Source organism: Varanus komodoensis, unplaced genomic scaffold (assembly GCF_004798865.1).
Source record: "Varanus komodoensis strain SLA01 unplaced genomic scaffold, ASM479886v1 scaffold81, whole genome shotgun sequence".
Taxonomy (NCBI): Eukaryota; Metazoa; Chordata; class Lepidosauria; order Squamata; family Varanidae; genus Varanus; species Varanus komodoensis.
In genome coordinates this window covers 1,547,997-1,573,133 of record NW_025336495.1, presented here as the reverse complement: position 1 = coordinate 1,573,133, position 25,137 = coordinate 1,547,997, and the positions used below count along the sequence as shown (strand labels likewise).

The following is a 25,137-nucleotide window of genomic DNA, read 5'->3' as shown; positions in this document are numbered from 1 at the left end:
CACCGCGGGGGTCTCCCGCCTCCCCCACCGCAGCCCGGCCCCCCTCAGTCCCCCTGCTGCGTGCCGGGAGAGTAAGCCCAGGCAGGGCTGGGGGGTGGCGGTGGCCGAGGCCCTGCAGGCAAGGAAGCGCGGGGGAGCGGCTGGACTGTCGCCCCCCCATAATGCAACAGGGAGCCCAGGCCGCCTTGCGGGCCCGGCAGCCGTCCGACTCAGGCCCCCCATTCGTGGTGCGGGTCCCCCTTCCCTGCTCCAGAAGCGCCACCCCACGCAGGCCCAGCAGGGCTGGGCAGAGCCCCGAATGAGATTTCTTTGAAACAGTCCGCATTTATTGTGCAAGGAAGAAAAAAAAAAGAAAAGGGAGAGGAGAGGAAAGGAAAGCAAAAGCAAAAGCAGCGGAGGGGCCACAGGAAGGATCGCCTCTCGGAGGCGGGCAGCAAGGCAGCCGTGATGTCAGGAAGGCAAGGGGTGGCCTCCCCCCAGCAACCAACCAGCTACAAGGACCGATTCCGCTTTTTGGCCGATTCCACAGAGAAGCTCCGCCCACCCGACGGTGCCAGCCCCTCCCCTCGGAGCCCCCCGCTGCGGCCGGGTCCCCCCGGACTTCTCCAGCGCACCCCGCAGCCGCTTCCCCAGGACAGCTGGGCCCCCGAGCGAAGGCTGCATCCTATCGCACGGGATGCCGCTTTCCCCTTGCGTGTCACTCGGCACAGTGTCCCCGGGCTTCTCCGCGGAGAGGAGGGCCGGGCAGGGGAAGGCCGCCAAGCCCAGGGGGAGCACGGCCCCCCAGGGAGGACCCCCCGCCAAGCCCCCCCCGGCCCGAGACGCGTCAAGTCCGCCCCGTCACGCGATCTCCTTGACCCGGTGGATGTAGCCGCGCAGCTCCTCGGGGTCCCGCAGCCCCACGTCCTGGCAGACCCACTCCAAGTCCTCCTCGTCGGCCACGGGGACCGAGTTGTAGGCCAGCTCCTCGGAAGGCATGGTGGCGAAGGTGGTGAACTTGACCCGCTTGCGCTTGGAGGTGGGGGAGTTCAGCGGGTCCTCGCTCTGGTCGCGGGTGGAGCCCCCCGAGGAGCCGTCCCCGCGGCCGTGCACCTGGCTCTGCACGCTGGTCTGCGAGGAGCCGCTGCTGTGCTGGTCCCCGGGGCAGCAGCCCTGCACGCCCTCCGGCGCCCCGCCGGGGCCCCCGGGCTGCGGCGAGAGGTCGCCCCGGGCCCGCAGGGGCTGCCCGTTGCCCAGGAAGACCCAGTGGTGCGAGTGGTCCGTGCTGGTCTGGCCCTCCGGCGGGATGCGCTTGTGCCGGTAGCGGAGCACGAAGACGACGCAGTTGATGAGGAAGACCAGGATGGCCAGGCAGAAGACGCCCAGCAGGGCGTACATGCCGATCTCCAGGTCCGTCAGGCCCCGCGGCACCTGCACGTAGCCCGTGGGAATGGTGGGGAAGTCCTCCGTGGGGAGCACGGCGCTCGGCGGACGGCGCTCCGGGCTGGGGACCGGGCGCCACCTCCCCTCCGCCCGGGGCGTGGTGCCCGGGACGCCCCTCTCCCGCCCGGGCCGGCTGGGCGTCTGCACGGGCTCGTAGTCATAGCTGGGCTCCTCCTCGGAGCTGAAGTGCACGCGGACGCTGGCCAGGGCCGTGGCCAGCACGCTCTTGCGCTTGGTCTTCTGGCAGGCCTCGCAGATGGTGAGCTCCACCTTCAGCAGCTCGCCGAAGCCCTCGCCCTCGGCCCGCACCAGCGGGACGGCCCGGCCGGGCACCACCGACACCACCGCCGTGTCCTGGCTCGTCACCACCAGCGCGTAGTCCCTGGGGTCGTACAGGGACAGGGGAGCCGTGGTGCCGTCGCTGTACAGCACCCAGAGGCTCAGCAGCGCCTCCTGCAGGAGGAACAGGACAGTGTAGGGCCGGCTGCGGACCATCCCCGGCCGGAGACCCCGGAGGCAGGCAGGCAGGCAGGCAGGCAGGACCGGCCTCCCCAGGCTGGCCGGGGCAACGGGAGCGCTCGTGCGGCGCTTCCGGAGCACGCGAGGCCTTTCCGCAGAGGAACCCCAACTCGGGGAGCTCCTCCGGTGTCCTGGAGTGCAACTCCCAGAATTCCCGGCCAGCGTGGGCCCCGCCCCAGCAGGTCTCCGGCGCGCCCCCTGCCCTGCATCACAGAATTTTCCGTGACACGGGACTTTTGTGCCTGGACAGTGCCACAGGGCAGGAGGCGGGGAAGAGCCTCCACTGCTCACTTCGGGAGCCCCGCTCCAGGGTCCCGGGCTGCGGCCAGGAGCCGCTGCTCCGTGCCAGTCCAGCCGCCCCACCGTCCCCCGTGCCCTTACCCAGAGCTCGTGGGCCAGCGTGCCACTCATATTCCCCCCCCCCTTTCTGCCCAGAAACCTTCCCCAGCACAGTGCCCTGCCACTGCCTCAGACTACAGCCCCCATCATCCTCATGGATGAGAGCTGGCGCCCCACCCATCAGGAGGGGGCGGGATGGAGAAGGCCGTGCCAGTGTCTCCCCCCGCTCCGCTCATCAGTTCGACTTCTGCTCCGACCCACCTCCCGCTTCCCTGCACTTGCAAGGAGCCGGGGTGACCTGTGGGGCTCCTTCCCCTTCTTTTTAGCCAGGTCCGCGAGAACACGCAAAGTCCTGACCAGGTGCTCTGAGGGGTCCCCAGCTCCTGCATGCACCTGCAGTCACCTTGGGGTCCTTCTCCAGGGGCTCCTTCCACAGGACGTGGGGACAGTGGCTGCCAGGAGGGCCTTTCCAGTGGTGGCGCCCTGGCTGTGGAAGGAGCTCCCCAGAGAGGGGCACCTGGCACCTACTTGTATTCCTTTCAGAAGCAGGTGAAGACGCGTTTGTTCTCCCAGCATTTTAACAGTTTTAACTTCTCAACTTTACACTTAGCTGCGTTTTATTCTGTACAACTGCTCTGCTTCCGTGCCGAAGCAATTGCAACGGCTGCTGTGGTTTGGGGTTAATTTTCTTTGCTTTTTCTAACTTTTGTTAACCACTCGGAGAGCCTCAACTGTTGTGGGCAGTGCAAAACTAAAACATACAAAAAATAATAAATGTTACATCTCCTTGGGCTTTGAGTTGGCCAGGCTCTGAAGGGGGTGCGCAAGTCCAAATTCTTGGGAGATGAGAGAACTTCATTTTTGCTCGCAAAACACGTGAGCACACCTTGTTTGAAACATGAACACACACCCACGGCTTGCAAATGGTTGAGCGTGCCCTCTCGCTCGTCTCTTCCAGAATTCCTGATTTGCACACAACTCTCCAACGGACCAAACCAGCCCTCTTTCGCCCTTGGAAGAAAGCGGCAAGATTTGGGGAGATTTGCACACATCTGCCTTTCAGCGGTTTCATTGCGCAATGCTCCCATGCGCACAGAGCGATCAGCGATCACAGCTGGAAACGGGGAACAAGGCGAGCATTTTTTGGTTCGTGAAATCCTGCTGTTCTCTCAGCCCTGTTCTCGACTCCCTGTTCTTTTGTTGTGTACCAAAAAATTATGGAAAATGGTGTACAAAAGCACATAGATTAGTGAAAGTTGCATAGGAAAATGCCTACAGCAGGGGAGCGGAGAACCAAAAGAAATGCAAATGTTCATGCCCCTCCCCGCTTTTAATGTGGATTGATATGGAAACTGAATGGAACAGACTTAAAGCTGAATAACAGAGAAACCAGCATGACCTAGAAATATAGCTTTGCCGAGCCAATGGACCTGCAATCAAACAATCTGGCAGACACCCCAACAGTGCTGGGGCGGGTAGTACCGTCCCACGGGCTTATGTGGGGGGCAGAAAGGTTTTCCCCATTAGCAGCTGCCTGCCCCCTGCCCCCCCCCACAATGCTCCTGCAGTGACCGTGTATCACAGTCCAGGGAAACCCTGACCACTAGCAGGCAGTTGCTGAGCAGGGTTTTTGCCACCAATCTTGGCAGCTAAATGCACCAATAAATCAGCAGAAAATAAGCCAGCACTGCCGCTGCTCACAAAGTCAGGTTCCCTGAAACTCCGAGGAAATTCGGGGTGACGCACTCCCTCTCTCGCCTGCCCTCCGCATGTTTCTTTTCCCCAGAGGGAGTGGGGGAAGGCTATTTGCCCCACCTTAAGCCTCCTCGGCTCCCTGCCACCCTAGATTTCTACATGCAGGGAATCCCCCATCACATCAGCCTCCTGCTGCATTGCGGGGCAGGGAAGAAACGTGCCCTCTCATCGGCTGCTTGCGAGGAGGGGGCCCGCCAGAGCCATCGCGCGGGACCTTCCGGGAGCTGCCACTCCGGCCGAAGCGCCGCGGGAGGGAGCTGGCAGGGTTACCTGCTTGGAGAAGTTGAGGGTCTGCTGCGCCGTCGCCTTGGCCACGATGGTGTGGCTGCTCCCCGGGCTGGGGTGAAGCGTCAAGGAGAGGTTGGAGATGAGCTGGGCCTTCAGCTCGGTGATGCTGACCTTCTCGTCCGCCACGGTGACCAGGGCTTCTCCGAGGACGGCTTCCACGAGCGGAGACACCACCTGCAGGGGAGAAAGCCATGTCGCCTGACAGGGGGCCCGTGCCGGGATTCTTACGGGGTGGGCCACTCCTGGACAGACCTTGCTACTGGGACTGAAGGGGCAGCTGCTCCTGGCAAGCATTCCTGGGGCTCGGAGGAAGAGGAGGGATGGGGGGGGCTCGGAATGAGGGCTGATTCCAGGCGCTAAGCTGAGAGAGGCACAGGCGCTCATCTTGAGGCCGGGCTCCCTGGTGCTCCAGGAGCCTCTGAGAACCCTTTCCCAAGATGTGCAGCTCTCACGCATCCCACGGGCTGCAGCAACGGCAGAGCAGCCCTCGAGCGGGCCTCGCCAAAACATCGCTCGGAGCCAAGCCCTCCAAACAAAGGCTGCCGTACTTTGGCCGTGTCGTGAGAGCTGGCTCACGCGGACAGTCACTCACGCTGGGAACAATCAGTGGAAAAAGGGGAAGGGGCCGCCCCCACCCCCGCTGGCTGGCGACCACAGAGGAGGGCACGGGGATGACCGTGGCAGACTTGAAGGAGACAGTGCGGGACGGAGGGGCTTGGAGAGCAGCCGAGGGTCGGACGCAACTCAGTGGCTGATGACAGCACCGCCGCTGTCGGAGGGGCTTGGGAGAGGACAGGCTCCCAGGGGCAGCCCAGGTGGGCCCCGTGGCGCGTTGCCAGGGGTGGGGGGCAGCCCGCTGAGAGGGTCGGCGCACAGAGAGGAGGCGCGCTCGCTTCCAGAAGTCCTCTCCCGAACAGACGGGGCCCCAGCCTCCTCAAAAGGGGGGTTTCTAGATTGGGTTCAGTGAACCACTCTGTGCATGCTCAGAGGTCCCTTCTGGGTGCCTCTGGAAAGCACTTTGGTGACTAAAGAACGTTTTGCAAAGAAGTCTGAGTGTGCGAAGGGAAGAAACTTAAGCTCATGACCCTTGCATTCCCAGGTTGGAAATGGCAAATACTTGAAAAGGCACATTTGTGCAAACACACACACACACACACACACACACACACACATTCTTTTTAGCCTGCAGCAGTCCCAAAGCCCAGCATTTTGCAGCTGGGAGTTCTTCTTGGCCAGTGAGCTAAGGAAGGGCGTTTACACCTCTTAGAATTGGGGGGGGGGGGGGATTGCGCCAAAGCCAGGAGACCCCTGAAGGGAGCATGACCGATTGGGGGCCCCTCAAGGTCCCCCATCCCTTATTGTGAGCCTGAGGCCTTGCCCATAGGCAGAGAGTTTCTGCTTTTTTTCCAGCTTTGGGATTCTTGATTGCAAAATTGCCTGCTGAGATTTCTAGTCACGTGCCCAACTTCTCCCCCTGGACTGAAGCCTCAAATGCTAATGCGCCAATCCACCGAGCATCCCCTGTGCATGGGGGGGTGGGCTCTCCCAAGTACTTTTTGCCAGCAGAAGACACACCGACCTTGAGGTACGCCAGCCTTTCAAAACAGCATCTGGGAGCCTGGGAATTCTGCTTAGGAAGGCAATCCGTTGCCGAGGCCTGGAACGGATGGCAGTTACGGAGGTGCCTGGCACGGGCTCAAGCAGAGGCTGAGTGGAAAGACATTCGGGCGGGGGGGAATGCACAGAGGGAAGGTGCCCGTGTTTGCAAATGCAAAGCCGAAGGGGGAGCCGAGAGAGCGTTTGCTCACACAGATAAGAAGCCAGTGCCTCAGCGAGATGGCAGTCGCCAGGTTCACCCTTGGCATGCCAGGTTTCTACCTGCAGGGATCTGTTTTGGGTGTGGCAAAGCAGAAGGAAGTGGGCCCTGGTGTTTTCCCCCTTCTCAGCCCATAACCCAAACATAAGGCAATCTGGGCTGAGGGGAAGGCCATTTCGCTAACATCTTCAGTCTTGCTTCTCTAAGAAGCAGAGAAAACCTGAGCAGGGATATGTCAGAAATTGGTTTCAGGCTGCCTTTGATCAAGAATTATCCAGTTCACACCTTCCAGACTCACATTTGAACAAAAGCTGCAATCCAGGTCTGTACACTTCCAAATTTCCAGTGCTGTTCAGGAAGCCCCTGCCAAGCAGGTGTTCGACAGCACATGTATATTTGGAAAAGGTGCACACAAAGTGTACTTCTGAAAAACGCACACACAGGCGCTTTCGACAATGGGAGAAAAGTTTGATTCGCTGATGCTGGGAAGACCAGTGCAACCAGCTTCCTGCCCTCTGGGACAAGTTGGGGCGGCATCCACAACCACTCATTTCTAAAATAGGTCACTGTTGACCATTTTTAAAAAGAAAATGTTCTCAAATCACACGATTTGCCCAATTTGTGGAAACACACAATTTTGCAAGGTTTACACTATGCACGCAAACCACCGTCCTTTGCTCATTTTGCGCAAATTGGCACCGGGTGGGGGCACACGTCTTGCATAAAATCAGCACGAAAGCAAATGGCTGTTGCGGGAATATTTTTTCATAGATGCATCCATCGCAGCCTGTCTTAGAGGGGAGTCTGTGAGCTGGCTCACGCAACCCAGGAGATCAGCACCAACATGGAGCTAGGCAGGTGTCTCACACACATCCAGCAAAAATGGACCAGAGACTTTCATGCCAGTTAGAACTAATCGATGCTTGTAACCTAATATGAGCTCAAGTCTGAACGTGGCCCGAGAGCTCAGGCTTTGCTGACACACACTTCCCCAAAGCTGAGCAAAGTCGAGCCGCCAGGTTGAGCCATCCCCAGCCCCTTCTTCACCCCAATTTCTCTGGACCCAATGCGGTACAGGCAAGCATTCGCCTTGCTTGATCAGTCTTTGCAGAATCCCCCGGCGGGCCAGCGCTTTCTGCGCACATCTGCGGTGAGCTCATGAGCCAATTTTGATGGCTTCTCCAACAGAAAAGCAGCCATGTGTGTTTTGCACCTGTGCAAAAGATCCCGATGCACGTGTGTGGGCCCCGTCTGCAAACACAGAGACACGACCCCACCCAGAGCAGCTCAAGTTTGCAGGCTGTCTCCAAGGGCAGCCCCATGTGACCGTGTGCCGTGAATCCAAGTGACAGGGGCAGGTTAGGGAGGAAGAGACCTCACACTCAGGCCCACAAGGCCAAAAAAAAACATGGCTTTGCACGGGTTCATACGTATAACATTTTGTAAGCCACCCAGAGAGACCCAGACTGCGGCCGGTGGGGCAGCATATGAACTGAGCAAATACAGATGCTTGTCAAGGGTGCACGTGAGCATCTCCTACAGACACCTGTCCTCACGTGGGGCCGGGGAGCAGAGGGTGTTTCATTACGACCAAAGCCTTGGCGGGCGGCACATGGCCGGTCGCGTCATTGCCCGCAGGTGTCCGGGCAGGCAGCGCCTGCAGGGGTTCAGTTCTCCGCGCGGAGGATCCGGGGCTCCAGCCCCCGCGCGCCGCCCCCGCCTTGCCAAAGAGGACGCTGCGGGCTCTTACCTTGAAGACAGTGGTGCCGGGCTCCCGGCCAGCGAGGGTGCTGCTGTCCACCATGTGGGCCACCCGGGGGTCGTCGACCTTCATGAAGTCGCTGACCAGGTCCGTGACCTCGACCATCCATTCGGGGCCGAGCATGGTGACCACCTGGTCGGTGCCCTCGGAGGAGGTGGTGTGGAACTGCGTGAAGACCTGCAGGGAAGAGTGCTGGTACTGCAGGGTGCAGCCCCGGCTCTGCCGCCGCTCCTCTTCCTCTTCGTCATCCTCGCTCTCCCGTATCGACCTGTGGGGTGTTGGGAGGCATTGGAGCAGCCGCCCCCCTGGTCTGTGAAGACGGGGGACTCGGGCAGATCACTCAGCGATGGAGCGGGCAGACTGGCGCCCGAGCCCCGGGCCAGAGGCACGGCAGGGGCCACGGGCTCCTGCTTCGGACAGGGCTGGCCTGCCTGTCTGGGGAGCTCAGCCCAAACTCCCGCCTTCCTCTGCACTGAGTGGACCCTCCATGGGAAGGGTCTGGGAAGGGCTGGCAGGCCCCTCCGCCCGAGCCCCCGAACCCGCCAGGCTGACCCGCAGCACGGCCCGGCCCCACAAGCACGCCTACCGCCGGTCCGGCAAGATGGGCACTCGCCAGCCCTTCACCTGGCTGAGCCAGGGGTCCGAGAGCTCGATGTGCAGCGGGAGCTTGGGCACCCAGACCGTCATCTCCAGGAGGGCGCTGAGATGCTCGTAGCTGAAGGCGACGCCGGCGTTCATGGAGCCCCTGGACTCCTTGCCGCTCACGAAGACGTAGTCGCAGCTGCTGGAGACCTGCAGGGAGGGGGGAGCGCCTGGACACTGAGCAGGGGCCCGTCTTCATTCTGCCCATCCTGGGCACGGAGGTGCATCTCTGGATTCCTCTTAGGGCACACAGCAGCCCTTCACGGGCATGCTTCGGAGGAGATTCCCCCCGGGGGCTTTGGGCTGCAACCCCCATCCCCCACCACCAGTGGCTAGGCCAGCTGGAACAATGGGAGCTGCCATTGGGGGACATTCACTTCTGCAGGGCTCCCTCACTCTTTTTTCTTCCTTTTTAAATTGATTGTATGATGTAAAATACATTTAAAAGAAATACAATTAAAATAAAACATGCCACATTAAACATACAATTAAAATAAATAATAAAAGGCACTGTGCATCCTACAACTGGGACCATTAGATACATGTTAAGCACTCTTTCCAAAGTTCTTTCAAGAAGCTTCCTCCCGCTTCTGAAATTGTAATGACTCCTGTAACGCTTCTTCTCCTTTCCCTTTTTCGGCACATAATCAACCAATGAACCTCACACCTTGTCAAACTTGTTCTCCCTTACATGCCCTTTCCTTGTTTTAACATCACACAGCAATTTATCCTTGACGGCCATATCCCAAACATGCAGAGCGCCTCATGTGCACCAGACGGAGGCACCTTTGGGGCTGCCGGTGCCGGAGCGGAAGAGGGCTGCCGGTTGTGGGACCGGGGCTCAGCAAGCATCCCCAAGCTTCCTTCCACTCTTTGGAGGTCTGGAGCAAGCACAAAGAAGCAGTCTGGGACTGCCCCCCAGCATGTGACGCCCCCCAAAAAGAGAACCGGACCCCTTCCCCTGGGGCTGGTGGGAGCTGCCAGGATTCTTGTTTCCTCATATTCCCCCAGGAGTACTTAGGCTCCGTTTCGCCATCCTGGTGACATAAGCTCGGCATGTCTGCAGCGACAATCTCAGCGCGGCATCAGAATAAGAATGAGCTCCGAAACTCCATCTATGGATATTGCATCGTTCATCAAAGGGAAGATGTACTGTAGCTCACCTCCCCTACATTAATAAACACACCCAGCAACACAAGCCGGTAAGGGCTTTCTCTCCCAGCCTTCTGCAGCCGAAGAAGCATAAAATCAGCATTCAAATACAACCAGAGAATTTGAGTGAGAGAATCAGGGAGGGTTTAGCTGGTCTCCAAATTCCACCAAGTTCCCGCTCCTGAATGCCGGTTTCATCTTCCTTTCGGTTCAGACGGGGAAAGGTTCCGTTTAGCTGCACAACTGGCATTTGTCTGTGCGAATGCCCGCCTGCGCTTGACGGAAGCACGAAACCCACTTGGAGACGGTGCTCAGCGCCGCGGAGAGATCCTGAGGAAGGCAGGTGCTGCTTGCGGCCGGAAGGCCCCTCCTCAAAGGGACAGGGCCAGGCATGCTCAAAAGGAGAGTTTGTGGAGATGAACCCTAGACCGGGTTCAGCAAACCGCTCTGTGCATGCACAGAGACTCATTGGGTGAGTAAAGGATGCTCTGCAGGGAAAAGTCTGTGGCTTGGACTGCACAAAGGAGCTGCCCAAGCTCACAACGTCTCCCTTCTGTAAATGGGAGGAATTGCTGAAATTTTCTTCTTCCTTTTGTATTCTGCTTTTCACAAAGATTTCTGACAACTTCCGACAGGCTATCTGAGCACAAGCTGCTGGAAGAGGTCAAGTGGCACATGACCTATCCTGTCCATTTAAATATATTTTTAAAGGGAGAACTGCATCCACTTGCATTTCATTAATTACAAATCAGATGCACTGATATTTTGGTATCAGTGGCGGCAGCTGACACAAATTCCTTGGATGTATTACAGTGGACAGAAAATAATGTGGCATTTTAACGAAATAAAACGCTGCCACATCAGACCTTTGGTTCAACAAGCCCAGTGTCAGCTACAACAGGGGGTTGTGAGCCACGGGGCTGTGGGCCAAATCGCGTCCCCGTGGGGGCCCAATCCAGCACTCGGACACCGCCAGGGGGCCCCAGCACCTTCCCATCAGTCTCCGGGGCGGCTCCCCTGTGGCTGGGCATTCATTTCCCCTCTTGCAGACGGGAGGAAAACTTCTCCTACAACTGAGGGGCGGGCAGGGAGAGCGTCAAGCACAACCCTGGGGGTATTTCCGGTGGGGCTCACCCTGCCCCTCTGCCCCAGGCCTCTTCACCCAGAAGGCAGCCATGGCCCCTGGCCAAGGAGATGCTTCTGTTGGCGACACGCAGGTATGTGAGGGGGTGTCACACGGCGGTGGGTAGAGAGACCTGTTCTCCCCTGCAGAGGAAGGCAGGACGTGCTCCAATGGAGCCAAGCTCAGGGAGCCAAGGTTTCGTTTGGATGCCAGGAAGCACTTCCTGACAGTCAGGACACCGATGGTGTGGAATGGGCTTCCACGGGAGGTGGCTGAGGCCCCATCGGTGCAGGTGTTCAAGGATAAGCTGGACATGCACATGGTGGGCATGTTATAAGTGGAGCCGGCTGGAGCGGGGGTCAGACTAGATGGCCCGGGAGGCCCCTTCTGACCCACTCTGTTTCTATGTTTCCCAGCACAGGGTGCCCGGAGATGGCATGGCTGAAGCCCAAGAATTTCTGCACACAGAGCTTCTGGGGGGCTTGCCCCAACCCAAGCAGCTGCTCTCGGCAGACAAGCAGGAGTGGGGAGTTAGAATCACAGAACTATAGTAGAGTTCGAAGAGGCCAAGGAGGCCATCGGTCCAGCCCCTGCTGCTGCTGCTGCTGCAGGACACCCATCCACACCATCCCACTCAGGTGGCTGGCCAGCTTTTTTATAGCAACCGGCCAGTTTGTCAGTGGGGTGACGAAGCCACTCCTGGTTTCACGCTGAATTTTAAAGTCACTCTCCAGGTGGCTAAACCTATGTGGAGAAGGTGCTCAGCACCACGGATAGCTCCTGACGTGTAAGGACCCCTCAGCGGCTGCAGATCAAAGTACAAAGAGGCGCTACACCCCCGAGGAAGCCTTGGTTGGTGGCAACAGAGAGCGGGGTCTCCTCTGTGTGGGCCCCAGCCGTAGATCGAGCTCCTCGCCAAGGCCGGCCGGGTGCCGCTTCGCTCAGCCTCCTGGTGCCGTGTGAACACTCCCTGGCTGCTGGGGCCGGGATGCCCTTTGGGGGGCACACGTGCACAGCAGTCCACTGAAGGTATCAGAAGCTTCCGATTCCGTTTTTAACTTCATACTGAATTTCATGCTGCATTTGCGCTGCGCTGACTGGCTCCTGCTGAAACACCAGCGACCACGGAGAGCTCCCGCTGTTCACTTGGGTACAGATGAACCGAGCAACGAGAGCCAGTCTTACTGGCCGCTCGGGGCGGGGCAGAAGGCAGTCCACGGGGTTGGCAGTTCAGCTCCCGGCACCCAGACTCGGGAGGCCAGAGCCCAAAACAGCCCAGGGCTGACCTACCGTTGGGCCGCCTTCCCGGCCGTGCTTCTGCGGGGCTGCAGCGTGGAGCAGTCGCTCCAGCCTCACCCCCTGACCCACTTTCCCCCACGTCTGCCTCTTCATACGCCATTCTGCCCGGTATACACCGCTGCGAGCAAAAACCTTTTCCCCCATAAACAGGCATTCCTGGGCCTTATTCTCGTCGTGTTTCGCCCTAAGGTGCCCAGTTCCATGCACACTCCGGCGAGGAACCTGCGGCCAGTCGGAGACGCGGGGGCACTGACCTGCGGCGCCGCGCGGCCCCCGAGGTGCACGCCGGGGCAGGCCTCCGCCACCGCCCGTGCGGCACGGCAGCCCTCGCGGCGCGGGACTCCGGTGGCCAGAGGGTTCTTCCCGGCATCGCGCAGGCCTGGCACTCGACAGAGCCGCTTCTGCCGGCTACGCCCCGCCTGCGGTGCGCACCCCGGGGCAGCGGAGGCAGCCGGCGGCAACGCCACGGCTCTCCCGCACGCTGAATTATTCGCAGTGGCAGAGTGCAGGTGGCTTGATGGACGGCGCAGGTCTGCCGCCCTGACAGGAGGACTTGCCCGCCCGCTCGTTCTCTCCGGGGAAGCGAGAGCCCCTTTCAAGCACAGCTCTGTGCAGAATCGTCGGCATAACTCAGAGGGGGCAGCAGCGGAGCTGAGGAACTTAACAGAAGAGGGAAGGCGAGGGGCCAGGCACGGGGGTCGATCATTCATCTCGGCTTCGTGCTTCAGCCGGCTTGTGCCCTCCCCCCCTCAGCTCCAGAGACAGCGACTGGAGATTTATGGGCAGGGAGGTAACACGCCGGCCCATCGAAGTGTCTCAGGGCCCTCTCTGGCAGCGCGCGATGGCCACGGGGCTTGTCTGGGTTTCAAAAGAGGCATGAAGAACAGCACTGATAAATCAGGTGGGTGGTTTTATCCAGATCGCCGGAGCCAGGGGTGAACTGGCAGACTCCTCGGCCTCCTGCGCCTCAGCGTGCCGGACCAGCATTTCCGAGCGACCGAAACACTCCGAAAATATGTGCCTCGAGTCCACCTGCTCCTCATTTCATAAATGAACTTATTTTTGGCTCACACAGATCAGGAAATCGCACATCTGGAAGAGACAAAGTTCTGTGCTTTCCTCCCACTGACTAAAGCATGGAGATGTGTACTTTTCTAAACATCGCTCATTTCAAAGTCCACCGTTTCTTTTAAGAGGATAAAAGGGATGCTTTCCAACACACAACGCTCCTCCAACAGAAGCGCTCCTCTTTATGTCTGCATTCAGGATCGGAACGGGGACATTTCCACGTGGTTTCGGAACAAAAGGAAGTCTTTGAGCCCGCTCCTTGCACTGCGCGCCTGTTTGTGGGGAAAGGGTCTTCACAGCAGCCAGTCCTGCAACGGCAAATGCTCATTTGGCGTGGAAGACGGTGCAGAGGCGGCTGCAGGACCACCAGAGGAGATGGGCCAGCCAGCGTGATTGATCGGCAGGCGACTTAGGACTGGCACGGGAACGGGAGCAGGAGCCAAATTCCAGCTCGCTGAAGTTCTCCGAGATCATTCTGCCTCACGTCTGTCACAGATTGTGGACAGTACCCTTTTCTTTTCTTTTCTTTTCGGATGAAAATCCATTTGTGTTTTTCCAAACGGATGCCTCAATTGTGCTCATGTTTGAAAGGCACACACTCACCTTCCGTGGCTTAAAATGTTGCTGCTCCATTCAAACCACGACACAGTACACCAGAGTAAACAAACGCATCACAATGGAAGTGGGAAGGAGCCTAAACCGGAGCCAGCTGAATTCCAGTGTGCGTGTATTAATGAAAAGCACACACCTTGGAAATAACCCCTTTCCTTTCCCATTGTGTGCCTGGGTGCAGGTTTCAAATGTGCACATTTTTCCATCCATGTTGTCCAAACAGAACATGGCTCTCCAAACATTTGTGCACAACTGGGATGGCTGGAGTGTCCGTGTGTTCCCAAAAATGTATCCACTTTGACCCACAGTGGAATGCATGCCCAGTCTGGAAAGTGTGAAACAGCTCAACTCTGACCAAGAAAGGGACAGAATGTAATTGCTCATAAAGTTACTCCGGACAGGCCAACTCTGGAAAGGAGCGTGGGTTTGAGGAAGCCTGCCCATAGCTATTTCTTATGATGATCCCACAGAATCACCCTCTGGGAAGCAGGAATCTGACCAGGGGGAGAAACGCCACGGGACTGCCTTGCCTGGGCTCTGCCGGGCACGCACACGGGGCCAGTGGGCAGATGTCCGTTTGCAGAGTGGGCCAGAATGTACAGGTCTGAGGAGGGGCTTGCGTTTATCTTTTCAGGTGGTGGAATGTGTGCAGAATTTTTAGCTGCGCCACTTGCACACATGTATGCACAATGTGCAAACATTATGCACAAATTTGCAGAAATTTGCACTGGGGCCCAGGTTTTGCACAACTCTGAAATCAGCCGTCTCAAAATTCAAGGTGGCCAAGGCGCAGGCTGTGGGAGGCGGGTCCTTCAACGTTTCTCAGGTTGATAATGACAAGAAAGGAGAATGACAAGAAGAGAGAGGCTTAATTAACGAGCAGGCCCCAATTTGCACAGATCTCATTTAGTGCTAGTTCTCGCACCAGTATTTCGAGCATTTTCGTAGACGCGAGGGAAAAAAAGAAGAAGTCCACTTCGAGCCATTTGGTAAGAAATGGGTTGGAAGTCTGCTGGGCACTAGTGGAGATGCGGCCACGCAATGGCTCGATGCCCACCGGCCGGGCTGGCGCGTGCTTTTGAAAACATGCAGAGCTCCAAAGCTCCAAACAGGACACTGTGCTCTCTTATACATTCTTACCACATCCAAGAATCACCCCTGTACTTGTGTCTGGCTCCACGTGCAAGACCTCTGACAGTGAACCTCATAAAATGCGAGACTAGAACACCCAAAATGGGGGTAATAGTCCTCATGGTCTTGGTGGGCCTTCACAGCCCATCTTAACCTGCCCCTTGACCACTTTCCTGGCACTTTATTATTCTTATCTGAAATTCCTAGCTGCAATTGTGTGTGGGATCCGTGCCTCAGGCAAAAGACCCCATGTTTCTTCTCTGACCCGAATATATGAGTTTTAGTTTTCCTCCTCCATCCCAATCCGAGTATATGAGTTTTAGTTTTCCTCCTCCATCCCAATCCCTTTTCCTCTTGTGTTGCATTTACACCATAAGCAGAGAAACTCAAAGCTGCCTCCCTGCACTTGCAACCAGAGCAGTCCGTCTGATCCTGCAACAAGCCTGTCCGCGGGCTCTTCCCTGCTTTGGCTGCTCCCCTTCCACCACCCAGCCCAGGCAGCGCTGGCCGGGCTGTTCGCTGACCTGGGCCGCCCCCCCACTGCCCCCGCACCTTGATGATGTCCTCGTTGCTGGACTTGCAGGCCACCGTGTTCGTGACGTCCGAGGTGAGGCCCGTCGTCTCGACGGCAAGGACCTTCACGGGGATGGCCACCGTCCGGCCAGTGAGGATGGCCGTGTTGATGATCTCCGTGTCCTGGGGGGGGACAGAGGGGGCCTGTGTCAGAGGGCCGGACCCTGCACGGGGCGAGCCCCCCTTTTTTTCCTGCCCTCATCCAGTATTACACACACACGGTTGGGTTTCCCGACTTCACCCCCTCGAATGCCTCCCGCAGCTCGCAAGGAGCTGGGCTGGGTGCCAAAGGCCTCGTCCGCGCGCTGTTCGCCTCCCCAGAGTCCCGCCAGCTGACCTGGCAGGGCTGTTGTGCGTTGCTGGAGGAGCAAAAGGGAGGAGGATCATTGAGGCGGCTGGCTGGAGGCTACGGAGCCTGGGGCTACAGAGCTCCTTGCCCTCCCGCCCCGAGATCGGCGGCAGAGGCCCTTCTCCGGGAGCCCTCCGAGAAGGACAGGAGGAGGGTGAGCACCCGGAGCAGGGCCTTCTCTGCGGTGGCGCCCCACCTCTGGAATGCGCTCCCCAGAGAGGTCCGCCTGGCGCCGTCGTTATTTGCTTTTCAGCGCCAGGCCAAGACCTTTTTATTTAAACGTCATTTTAAGTAATTGTTAAATTATTTATTGGTTTTATTTATTGCCTGGATGTGTCCAATTTTTATATTTTTGTGTTGTTATTTATTTGCTGGAAGCCGCCCCGAGGCTTATGCGAATGAGGCGGCATACAAGTACCCCAAACGAAGGAATGAATGAGGGGGGTGCGCATGCTGGCCTGGAACTCAGGCATTCTGGGTGCGAGTCCCCACTCCGCAACGGAGCACACCGGGGCGGGGGGGGGGGGAGGGACACTGCAATTTAAAAAAAGGAAAAAAGGTGGCAAGCAGAGCAGAAATGTGGCATTCCTCAATTCTCCAGATGTATCATTTCCCCCACGACGTCTGCGATCTCATGCAGTTTTCCTGCTGCCGTTGCAACGTGCACATTTGCTGCAAGCATCCTGCAATGCTGGAATGAGGCATGTGGCACAGCTTCCTCCTGCACACGCACTGCGCCCGTGCGCTTTTCCTGGGCCCAGCCGCATCACAAACTTCAGGGGACAAAATTGCAGATTTTGGTGTGCGGCGAGGCAGCTGGATCGATCCATTTTCTAAATCCCTTTACCCACACCAGCCTGCCTGCGCTTTATGGTCAAGAAGACAGAACACTTTTTATTCACTCACCTGTGCAGGAACTTAGGCAGATGCCCGAGGATGACAGGGCCTTGTTGCAGCGCCCCCACATCTCTGAATAAGTTGCCATTAGGGGTCTGCCATGCTCCATCACTGCAGGCTTTGACACACCCTAGAAAACCTCTTATTTCCCTTGGGCCTTCTCCTAATAAGATCCTATTGCTGTGGCTATTGCTGGTTTTGCTGTTGGTTTAAATCCTGGACTTTTCTATTGTTCTCTTTATGATTTTAATACTGCATTGCTTTTATGCGTCTGAGCCTGTACACTGTCTTGGGGAGGGCGTCCGACCTCCAAAGCAGGCGAAGAAACATTGCCAGTCAATAGAAAAAAAATACTCAGTGGGATGCATTTTTCACGCCAGCTAGAAGAGCAAGAGATGTTCTTCAGCCCGGTGCCCTCCAGAAGCCCTCAACTCCCAGAATCTCCCAGCCAGCGCAGCACGCTGGGGGGGGGGGGGGGGCTGTAGCCCACCTGTTCTGGAGGGCACCAGCTGGGTCAGGCTTTGTGAAATGTGCGCCTCTGGTCCCAGGCGAGAGAAGGGAAGGGCCAGGAGGGACCGCCACGCCAGCACTCACGCCAGCACACGCTCACCATGGCCAGGGGAAGAATGGCGCGGATGTCCCTCTGGATCACCGCCAGCTCCGTCACCGCCTTCTCCAGGTCAGGCGGCGGGTTGCGGCCGCGGTAATCGACGTGCCACATGATGCGCCGCGTCACCGACTGGCTGGTGAAGTTCTCCATTTCGAAGTCCAGCTGCATGATCTCGAAGGGGGAGCCCTCATCCCTGCCGGGGGGAGAAAGACGGGAGTCAGCCCCGGCCAAGGAAAGGACGGGAAGAAGCGCCCGGCAGCTCTTTTGGGGTCGGGAGAGCAAGCCACAGTTTGGTGCTCAGGACCTCTGGGTTCTGCATCGCCCCTTGCCCGATCCTGTTCACAGCCCTGTGCACCCTGCGGAAAAAGGCAGGACTGCCCGAAACAGGCCGCGAGGGGCTGTGGGGGTGGCGCAGCTCCCCGACTCTGCCCCAGTCCCCTAATCTGAGCCGCCTTCCTGCCAGGCGCAACTGCAGCAGATTTCACAACAGGGAGAGTCCTCCCAATCAGGAACTGGCATTGCGGTCTGGGCAAGGGGTGCACCAGGGGGGCGCCCATTTCGCTCACATCCGGACTGTCAAACAGGGCCGGGCACACCTTTGGCCAGCGAAGGCGAGATCCTCCGAGACCCTCGTTTCTGTGCGCGTGCAGAAGATCAAAGCTGGTCCTCAAGAGATAATTATAAACCTGGCCTATCTAAATGGGAAATGCCAAGGCGTTCCCACCCTACTGAACATCGCGGGCAATCAATTTCTCTGAAAGGGGGTCGGGAGACTTTCCTCCCTCGGGGCTGAATCCCATTTTGGAGGCTACTGGTGGGCTGGGGGCCGAAGAGACGAAACGGGGCAGGGTGCAGCGCAGCCCCGCAAAATACCAACACGCCTCACTTAATGCCTTTAGGTAATGAGACACCGGGAGGTTCAACCTTTTAGAATGAGATGAAAACCGTGTAAGAGCCAGGAAGCTACCAAGGCTGAGGGGAAAGGGGCCGAGGCCAAGCTTGGAAACCAGGGCTCGAGGCACAGCACCCCAGGCCTCACACAGCCCTTCCCAAGCTCCAAGTACCTGGGACTACAACCCCCATCACTGCCAGCCAGTCTGGCACTGACATTTCATACATCAGCCGAGCTGGTGCCCACAACTCCAGTGGTGCTGGACTACGTCTCCCAGAATGCATCTGGAAGCCGGACAGGATGCCGAGGCCACATTCCCGGTTCTCGTAGCTTGTTCGGCCCTCAGCACCACGTGCTTCTGGGGCACCCGGCCGAAGGCTGCGCTCCATCCCTGCAGCACTCGGGCGAAGCCGGGGCCACCGCCTGGATCCACAGCACGCGAGGGGAAAACCCCGCAGCCCGCCAGGAGGCCCTCAGGCGCTCCAGACGACGCGCACCCATGCGCAGAAGGGCGGGCTGCCCCACGCTCATTTGCTCGAGAGGCACACGAGCCGCCCTTCCGGGCACCGGTGCTGAGCTGAGCGCGTGCAAAAGGCACTGCGAAACGCGCTCGTGGCAAACGCTACGACCAGAGGGGTGAGGGAGCAGGAGACCAGCCACGAGCGAGGAGTCCGTGCAAACGTGCAAACGCATCACAGAGCCATCTTGGCTTTCCCAGAATGAGGAGGACAGAAACCGGCTGCTGCAGGTTCGAAGAAACCCGGATGCCATTCCCACCTCTGGCGCTACTGGGGGAAGCTAAAAATGTGCCTGCTGAGACCCTCCTAGAACGGAGCAGGTCGATTGACTTACCCAAGTACAAATTGCGTGGAAATGGACCCACATTAAGTTCTCCCACGACATGAATGGGCGCCAAGATATCCCCCAAGGTCCAGAGTCCTTTCCTCTGACCCTATTCTATCCGGAAACTAGCAAAACTATCCCCAAATCTATAGACCTTGCCATGGTGAAGTTTTTATGCCCCAAATACAAGCAACATGTAAAACTGAACCATTACTTTCCCCAAAGAACATGGCTCTAGGTCAGTGCTCGTTAGCGCCCTGGATGTCACAGCAGGTTGTCACAGGGTCACCGCAGTTCATCAGCTTCCTAAGGGCGCTCAGAGAAACACCCCATGTGACCAGAAGTATGAGTTCTGATTAGTAATAAGAATACCTTGCTAAACATTTTGCCCTAACCATATGCTTCTTTCTTCACACTTCTAATATTTCCTATTTAAAACACACTACAGCACCACGATTGTGGGATACATAAGATGGCGGCTTGTGGAAGGAGAATGACCCCAAACACACGTGTACGTCTTGGTTCAGGATGCCCCAATGCCTGGACAGGTTTGGCGTATCCGCCTTTAGCGCAGTGCCAGGTGCTGGTGTTAAGCGTGAAAGCCCTTTGCAGCTCGGGGCTGCAGTATCAAAAGGCACCGTGGCTTAGCTCCTCGGCAGTTCAGACTAAAACCCAGAGTGGATACACTGCCCCACTGACCTGACGGGAAGCCACTGGCTTGCACTGAGGATAAAAGTCGGAATCTGTCCCCACTGAAGCACACCTGCACCCCAGCAAGATTCCCAGCCAGGGGCTCCCAGGACAGGATGCCATCCAAGGAGAACACCCCAATGACTGCGGGGCTGGTACTGCTGCAGGAAGGTGCAAGGTGCGTCTGTGTGCGTGCGAGGGGGGGGGGGAAGGCTTCTGTTGTCCATTTTATACCCAACATGTGTTTGTTTCGGGGACGATTCCGGCCTCTTGCGGCTAGTTGCTCAGAGGAGGCGCCTCGGCCTGTCAGAGCAGGTGTGGGGAGAACTGCAGGAAGGACGGGGAATGGCCAGGGAGTTAGTGGCTGGGAAGAACGGGCTGACTCTGAACCGCGGCTTCAGGTTAAACCAGCAGCGCACACGCACAGTGGTACCACGCAGGCTACACGAGAGCAAACACGGGCTGCCGGGACGCCCAGCACAAGGGCCACTGGCGGCGGTGGGCCCCCGCACGCACGGGACGCAGGCGGCTCCTGCCTCCGAGCGCAGCAGGAAAGCCCCCGAGGGGGCCGGGCAACCCTGCCCGCATCACTCCTTAATGCACGCATTTTTCCTCCTCAAGTCTGCATGGTAATTCATGGGCCTTTCCAGGCACATGACAATTCAAATGCATTTTGGTCTGCCATTTCCTGTAATATATTCGTTTTTCCCAAGCACTTACCCCATATATATGCTTTCCGTAGGCCATTTCCGTGAATGTATGCATTTTTGTATGAAATATTTCCCTGAAGGATGTGGCCAGGTTGCGAGCACTTTCTCCTAATATACGACTTTTCACACGCAATTTTCTCTAATGTACATGCTTAAAAATAGCCAAAGAACTGAACTACAAAAGCTGGAGAAGGGCAAAACTGGAATACTTTTACCCCACCCAGTTGATAGTATTATGTTGGAAAGCAAGAGTTAGGTCAGGTCATGCCAAAAGATGAATCGAATGGATTTGGCTCCCTTCCTTACCACACGTCATTAGATACTGTTCAGTCATGGAACTTCCTGCCACATGATATTGGCTCAAAGAGGGGATTTGGCCAGTTCATGCATGATACGGGAAAGGCATGAACTGTACAGCCCGGCCTACTGCGCAGGGTTCTTGTTGCGGGAAAAAGATTGAGAGCAGGAGGAGGAGACTGGTGTGAGCTGCCTTGAGTTCTTAAAACAAGTGGGATATACATCTAAGTAAAGAAATAAATCCGTTTCACAAGGTGAACAACCAGTCTGCAAGTCTGTCAAATCAGCAGTTCTGGGAAAGCTGGCCCACTGCAACCCCGCAGTCACAGAAGCCCAGCTGGATCTCCCTGAAGCCACTCGATAAATGGAAACCCACAGCCGGGGACCCCCGAACCTGGTGGAACGGACCTCCTGGCCGGAGACTCCGTTCTGCACTGGGGCCCCTCGCATGGAGGCAACCCGGAAGCTCCCGGGGGAGGGAAGCCTTCCAGGGAAGGCTCACAGGGCGGCAATGAGGAGGAGGGCCTTCTTGGCGGCGTCCCCGCAGCACTGGGACTGTTCTCCCACTGAAGCCCACCTAACACGAACTGTGTCACCCTTTTAGCACCGGGTCCTGACTGCCCCCTTCTCTCGGGCACTGAGTGACACGGCAGAGGGCAAGTTAGTTGTCCGAACAGTGGTACTTACTTTTTAAGATCATTTAATTTTTTTGAGCTGTTCTCAGTATTGTATGCCAGAACGTTATTTTACTGCATTCCGCTTTTAATATTGCATGCACACCTGTGAACCACCCAGAGAACCTCCATGTCCAGGAGCAGCCTACCTCTGGGGGTCAGCTGATGGGGAGAAGGAATGCACTCTCCGGGTGGGATCCTCAGCCCTTCCTTCACCCCCCTGCCCCATTGTACCTTCACAGCAAGATCATGAGGCGGGTTAGACCAAAGAAGAGCAAGACGGCCGGAGGGAGACTCTAGCCCAACGGCACTCCAGGGGACATGCAGCCGTGCCGGGCGCCCGGATCCCCGGGGCGGCAGGTGGAAGCGAGGGCAGGACAGCACCACCTCCAAGCCTCTCCCCTTCCCACAGCCATAGTATTCGGCCAGCGCGCTTTTGCAGGAGGTGGTTGCAAGCACCTGAAATCCATCCCCCGCCTCTAGCCTTTCAGGGCCGCCTTTTGCCTGCAGCACCAGCTCGCTGCTAAAATATATATAAGCCAAATCAATGGAGGCCTTTGTGCTGCAATCCATGCATGTCCCGGGTGCAGAATATTGCAGGGCTAGAAAGATGCATGGAGTTTGCTGGCCCTGAGCAAGGGTCCAAGGCCCTCCCCGTCCAGCCACCCACAGAAGTCGCGGGCCCCGCACCCGCCTCTGCTGCTTCGACCAGCAACCAGAATCTGGAAATACATTGCCAAGGATCCGAACTCGGAAGGAAGAAGACCTGAGGACCCCTTTGGCCCCTGAAATGCAGAGATCTTCAGTTGCTGCGGCCAGGCAGCCTCCTCCTCCTGTCATTTAATTAAAAGCAGAAGCTTCTAGCCCTCATGATTCTGATGGCTGATTAGAGAAGGGCTCTCTTGACCAGAAGGTCCACTCTGACTTAAAGAAAAACAAGCCCTTCTCTTGACTCTCTAAAAAGTGGATTAAGAAAACCCAGATGTGGCCAACGCTGCCCAAAACTTGAGAGCCGTCCTCAGAAGCCTGCCATTTGAAGACCGGGACTGCAGTGCTGGCCTGTTTCCTCCCCGCCTGCTCCTCTTTCCCATTTATCTGGGAGTCTGCAAAATCGCGGCTGAGCATCTGGGCTCTTCCCTCCTTGAGGAACTGGGCTGAAAACAAGCTGCTACAAAGGCTTATCAGCCGCTCTCCAGGAAGCCTCCTCGGGCAGGGAAACGGCCTTTGATCTGTGCCTTTGGTTACAGCTGCTTTTGCAGGCAGCTTTATTATTTTTTCATGCGCAGCTCGCTCGCTCGGGCGGGAGGAATTTTCCACCCTCCCCAAATCTGGGAGTGAACACCAAGCCCTGCGAGTGCTCCGATCGATCGAGGCGCGGGCTGCACCCGATGCCCATCCCTCACCCATTAAGGCAGGCGGGGGGCTTGCCGTGGGAGACCACGGGGAGAACGGCGGTGTCCCAGCCCACGATTCCCGAAGGCAGAGCTGCCGCATCCTTGCTCTGCCCGTGCCACTCAGCATCCGCACGAAGCCCCCGCAACCCAGGGGGTGGGCTGAGGAGCTGCCCTTTTGCAGGCTGGCGCCCGTCGTCAGATCCAGGCGCACGGACGCCAAGCTGCTCTTCAGCCAGCCTTCCCGGGAGCCCCACCGGAGGCGAGAGGCACGGCTGCTGAGAGGAGGGCCTTTTCTCCCACGGCTCCCGATTGTGCAACGAGCTTCCCGGGGGGCTCGCCTGGTGCCTACTATGCTTGGCTATTTGTTTGTTTATTAGAGTATATCCTGCCTTTTTCTTTTTTTCTTTTTTCTGAAGAACTCAAAGTGACTTGCATCATTTTCCTCCCCTGCTCTCAATCTCACCCCACAACAACCCTGCGAGGCAGAATGGGCTGTGCGTCTGTGACTGAGCCAAAATCACTAGGATGGTGACTGATTTGCAGGGATGCCATATGAGGAGGGACTGGGAAAGGTGGGTCTCTTCAGTCTGGAGAGGAGGGGACTCAGAGGGGACCTGTTAGCAACATGCAGGTATGTTGGGGGGCGCCACGCAGAGGTGGGTCATGACCTTTTTCCCCCTGCAGTGGAAGGCAGGATGTGTTCCAATGGAGCCAAGCTCAGGGAACCAAGATTCAGGGTGGGTGCCAGGGAGTACTTCCTGATGGTTAGAACCCCCAGGGTATGGAATGGGCTTCCACGGAAGGTGGTTGAAGCCCCATTGGTGCGGGTGTTCAAGGACAGGCTGGACATGCACATGGTGGGCATGTCATGAGTGGAGACAGCCTGAGCTGGGGGTCAGACTAGATGGCCCGGGAGACCCCTTCTGGCTCGCTCTGTTTCTATGGCTGAGTGGGGACTAGAACCTGGACCGCCCAAGTCCCAGCCCTGCACTCTTCACCACTCAGCCGCACTGGCTCTCAAATGTTTTGCTGTTTCTGCAGAAGGGGGAAGTCCGTATTTTACTAAGCATTTGAGTCCTTCTGTTTCTGTTGTTTGAAATCCAAGGCTGGATTTCAAATCTTTTTGCTGCAGCTATGCAGGATTGTGATTTCAATTTTATACCCTGGTTTTAAACTTCTTTATTCCATTGTATCCTGTTGTGTTTTATAGTTCCAAGTGTTGGGAACTGCCAGAGAGTTTTGGCTTTGGGGCAGGAGAGAAGTGGAATAAAGGAGGAAATATGGGATGCCATCAACTGTGTCTGAGTGAGAAATGCACAGGCCTCACCCAGGAAGTAGAATTTACCGACATTCCACTCAACTCGCAGTTCTTTGAACAGAGTGTGCACCTGCTCACACACTCCCCTCCACCTGTCGACAAAATTGACACTCCTGCCAGGTGTTTGGCAGTGCCGGGGGAGTGCCTGCTCTCACAACAACCCTACGAGGTAGCACAGTGGTCTCCCACTGGGTTATGGGGGGCCCTGGCACACCCAGCTTCCGAGCCAACTTATAGCTCGGGGCTGGACTGATGCTCCCACGTTCCCGCTGGAAGTGGTTGCGTAGCACATCCAAGGCCGGGTCACGGCACTCACGGCCACAAGGGGGGCCATGGATGTGGCCAGCTCTGGGCAGCTCCGAAAAGGATTTGGCGTGGTGGAAGACATCCACCATGACCACCGTGCGGGCTTGCCCACGGGAACGGCACACTGCCAGCCTCTAGCTGCTGCCACACCCCTGGCCCCCAGCATAGCCCTGGAAGGGGCCCGGAGGGACCCTCTCCGCTCCCGGATCCTGCCCCCAGCTGGCCACACCAGCCCTCTGGCGCACCTGACTGCGTGTGTCGCCAGCCGGCAGTGGGGTTGCCACACCCCGTCTCGGTCGGTCTTGGCATGACGTCCCGGCTAAATTCACACGTGCCCTCCACCACAGGCATGCCCTCTCTCCACAGCCTGCCTGTTTTGGGGCTCCAGGCCTGGGACAGCAGGGGGACCCACCACGGCCCCCGGCTCCCTCCAGCCCCGCGTGCCTGGGGGCCGAGGGGCAGCCGACAGGCCTGGTTCGAAGTCCGCAAAGCAGGGCTGCCCACAGGCCTCCTCGCGGGCTCCCGGGGCTTGCGACAGCGATGCGAGCCCACAGGCCTCCTCGCGGGCTCCCGGGGCTTGCGACAGCGATGCGACCGGCGGGAAGCAAGCCGTGCCGGAGAGGTGTGCGGAGGGGCAGGTGGGATGGGCCCCCCCC

The 25,137-nt window shown here is 57.8% G+C and overlaps 1 protein-coding gene across 1 annotated transcript in view; it reads right to left on the bottom strand.

Annotated features, from left to right (window-relative positions):
- Positions 1–840: 840 nt before the first annotated feature.
- The window catches only part of TMEM132E (transmembrane protein 132E), a 28,157-nt gene continuing 3,860 nt past the window's right edge, over positions 841–25,137 (bottom strand). Inside the window, exons 3-8 of the mRNA XM_044456098.1 lie at positions 17,358–17,550; positions 15,481–15,624; positions 8,488–8,693; positions 7,890–8,169; positions 4,306–4,497; positions 841–1,875 (exon numbers count right to left, since the gene is read on the bottom strand). Of these exons, the coding sequence (XP_044312033.1) occupies positions 841–1,875; positions 4,306–4,497; positions 7,890–8,169; positions 8,488–8,693; positions 15,481–15,624; positions 17,358–17,550 (2,050 nt within the window). The remainder of the gene's footprint in view (positions 1,876–4,305; positions 4,498–7,889; positions 8,170–8,487; positions 8,694–15,480; positions 15,625–17,357; positions 17,551–25,137) is intronic.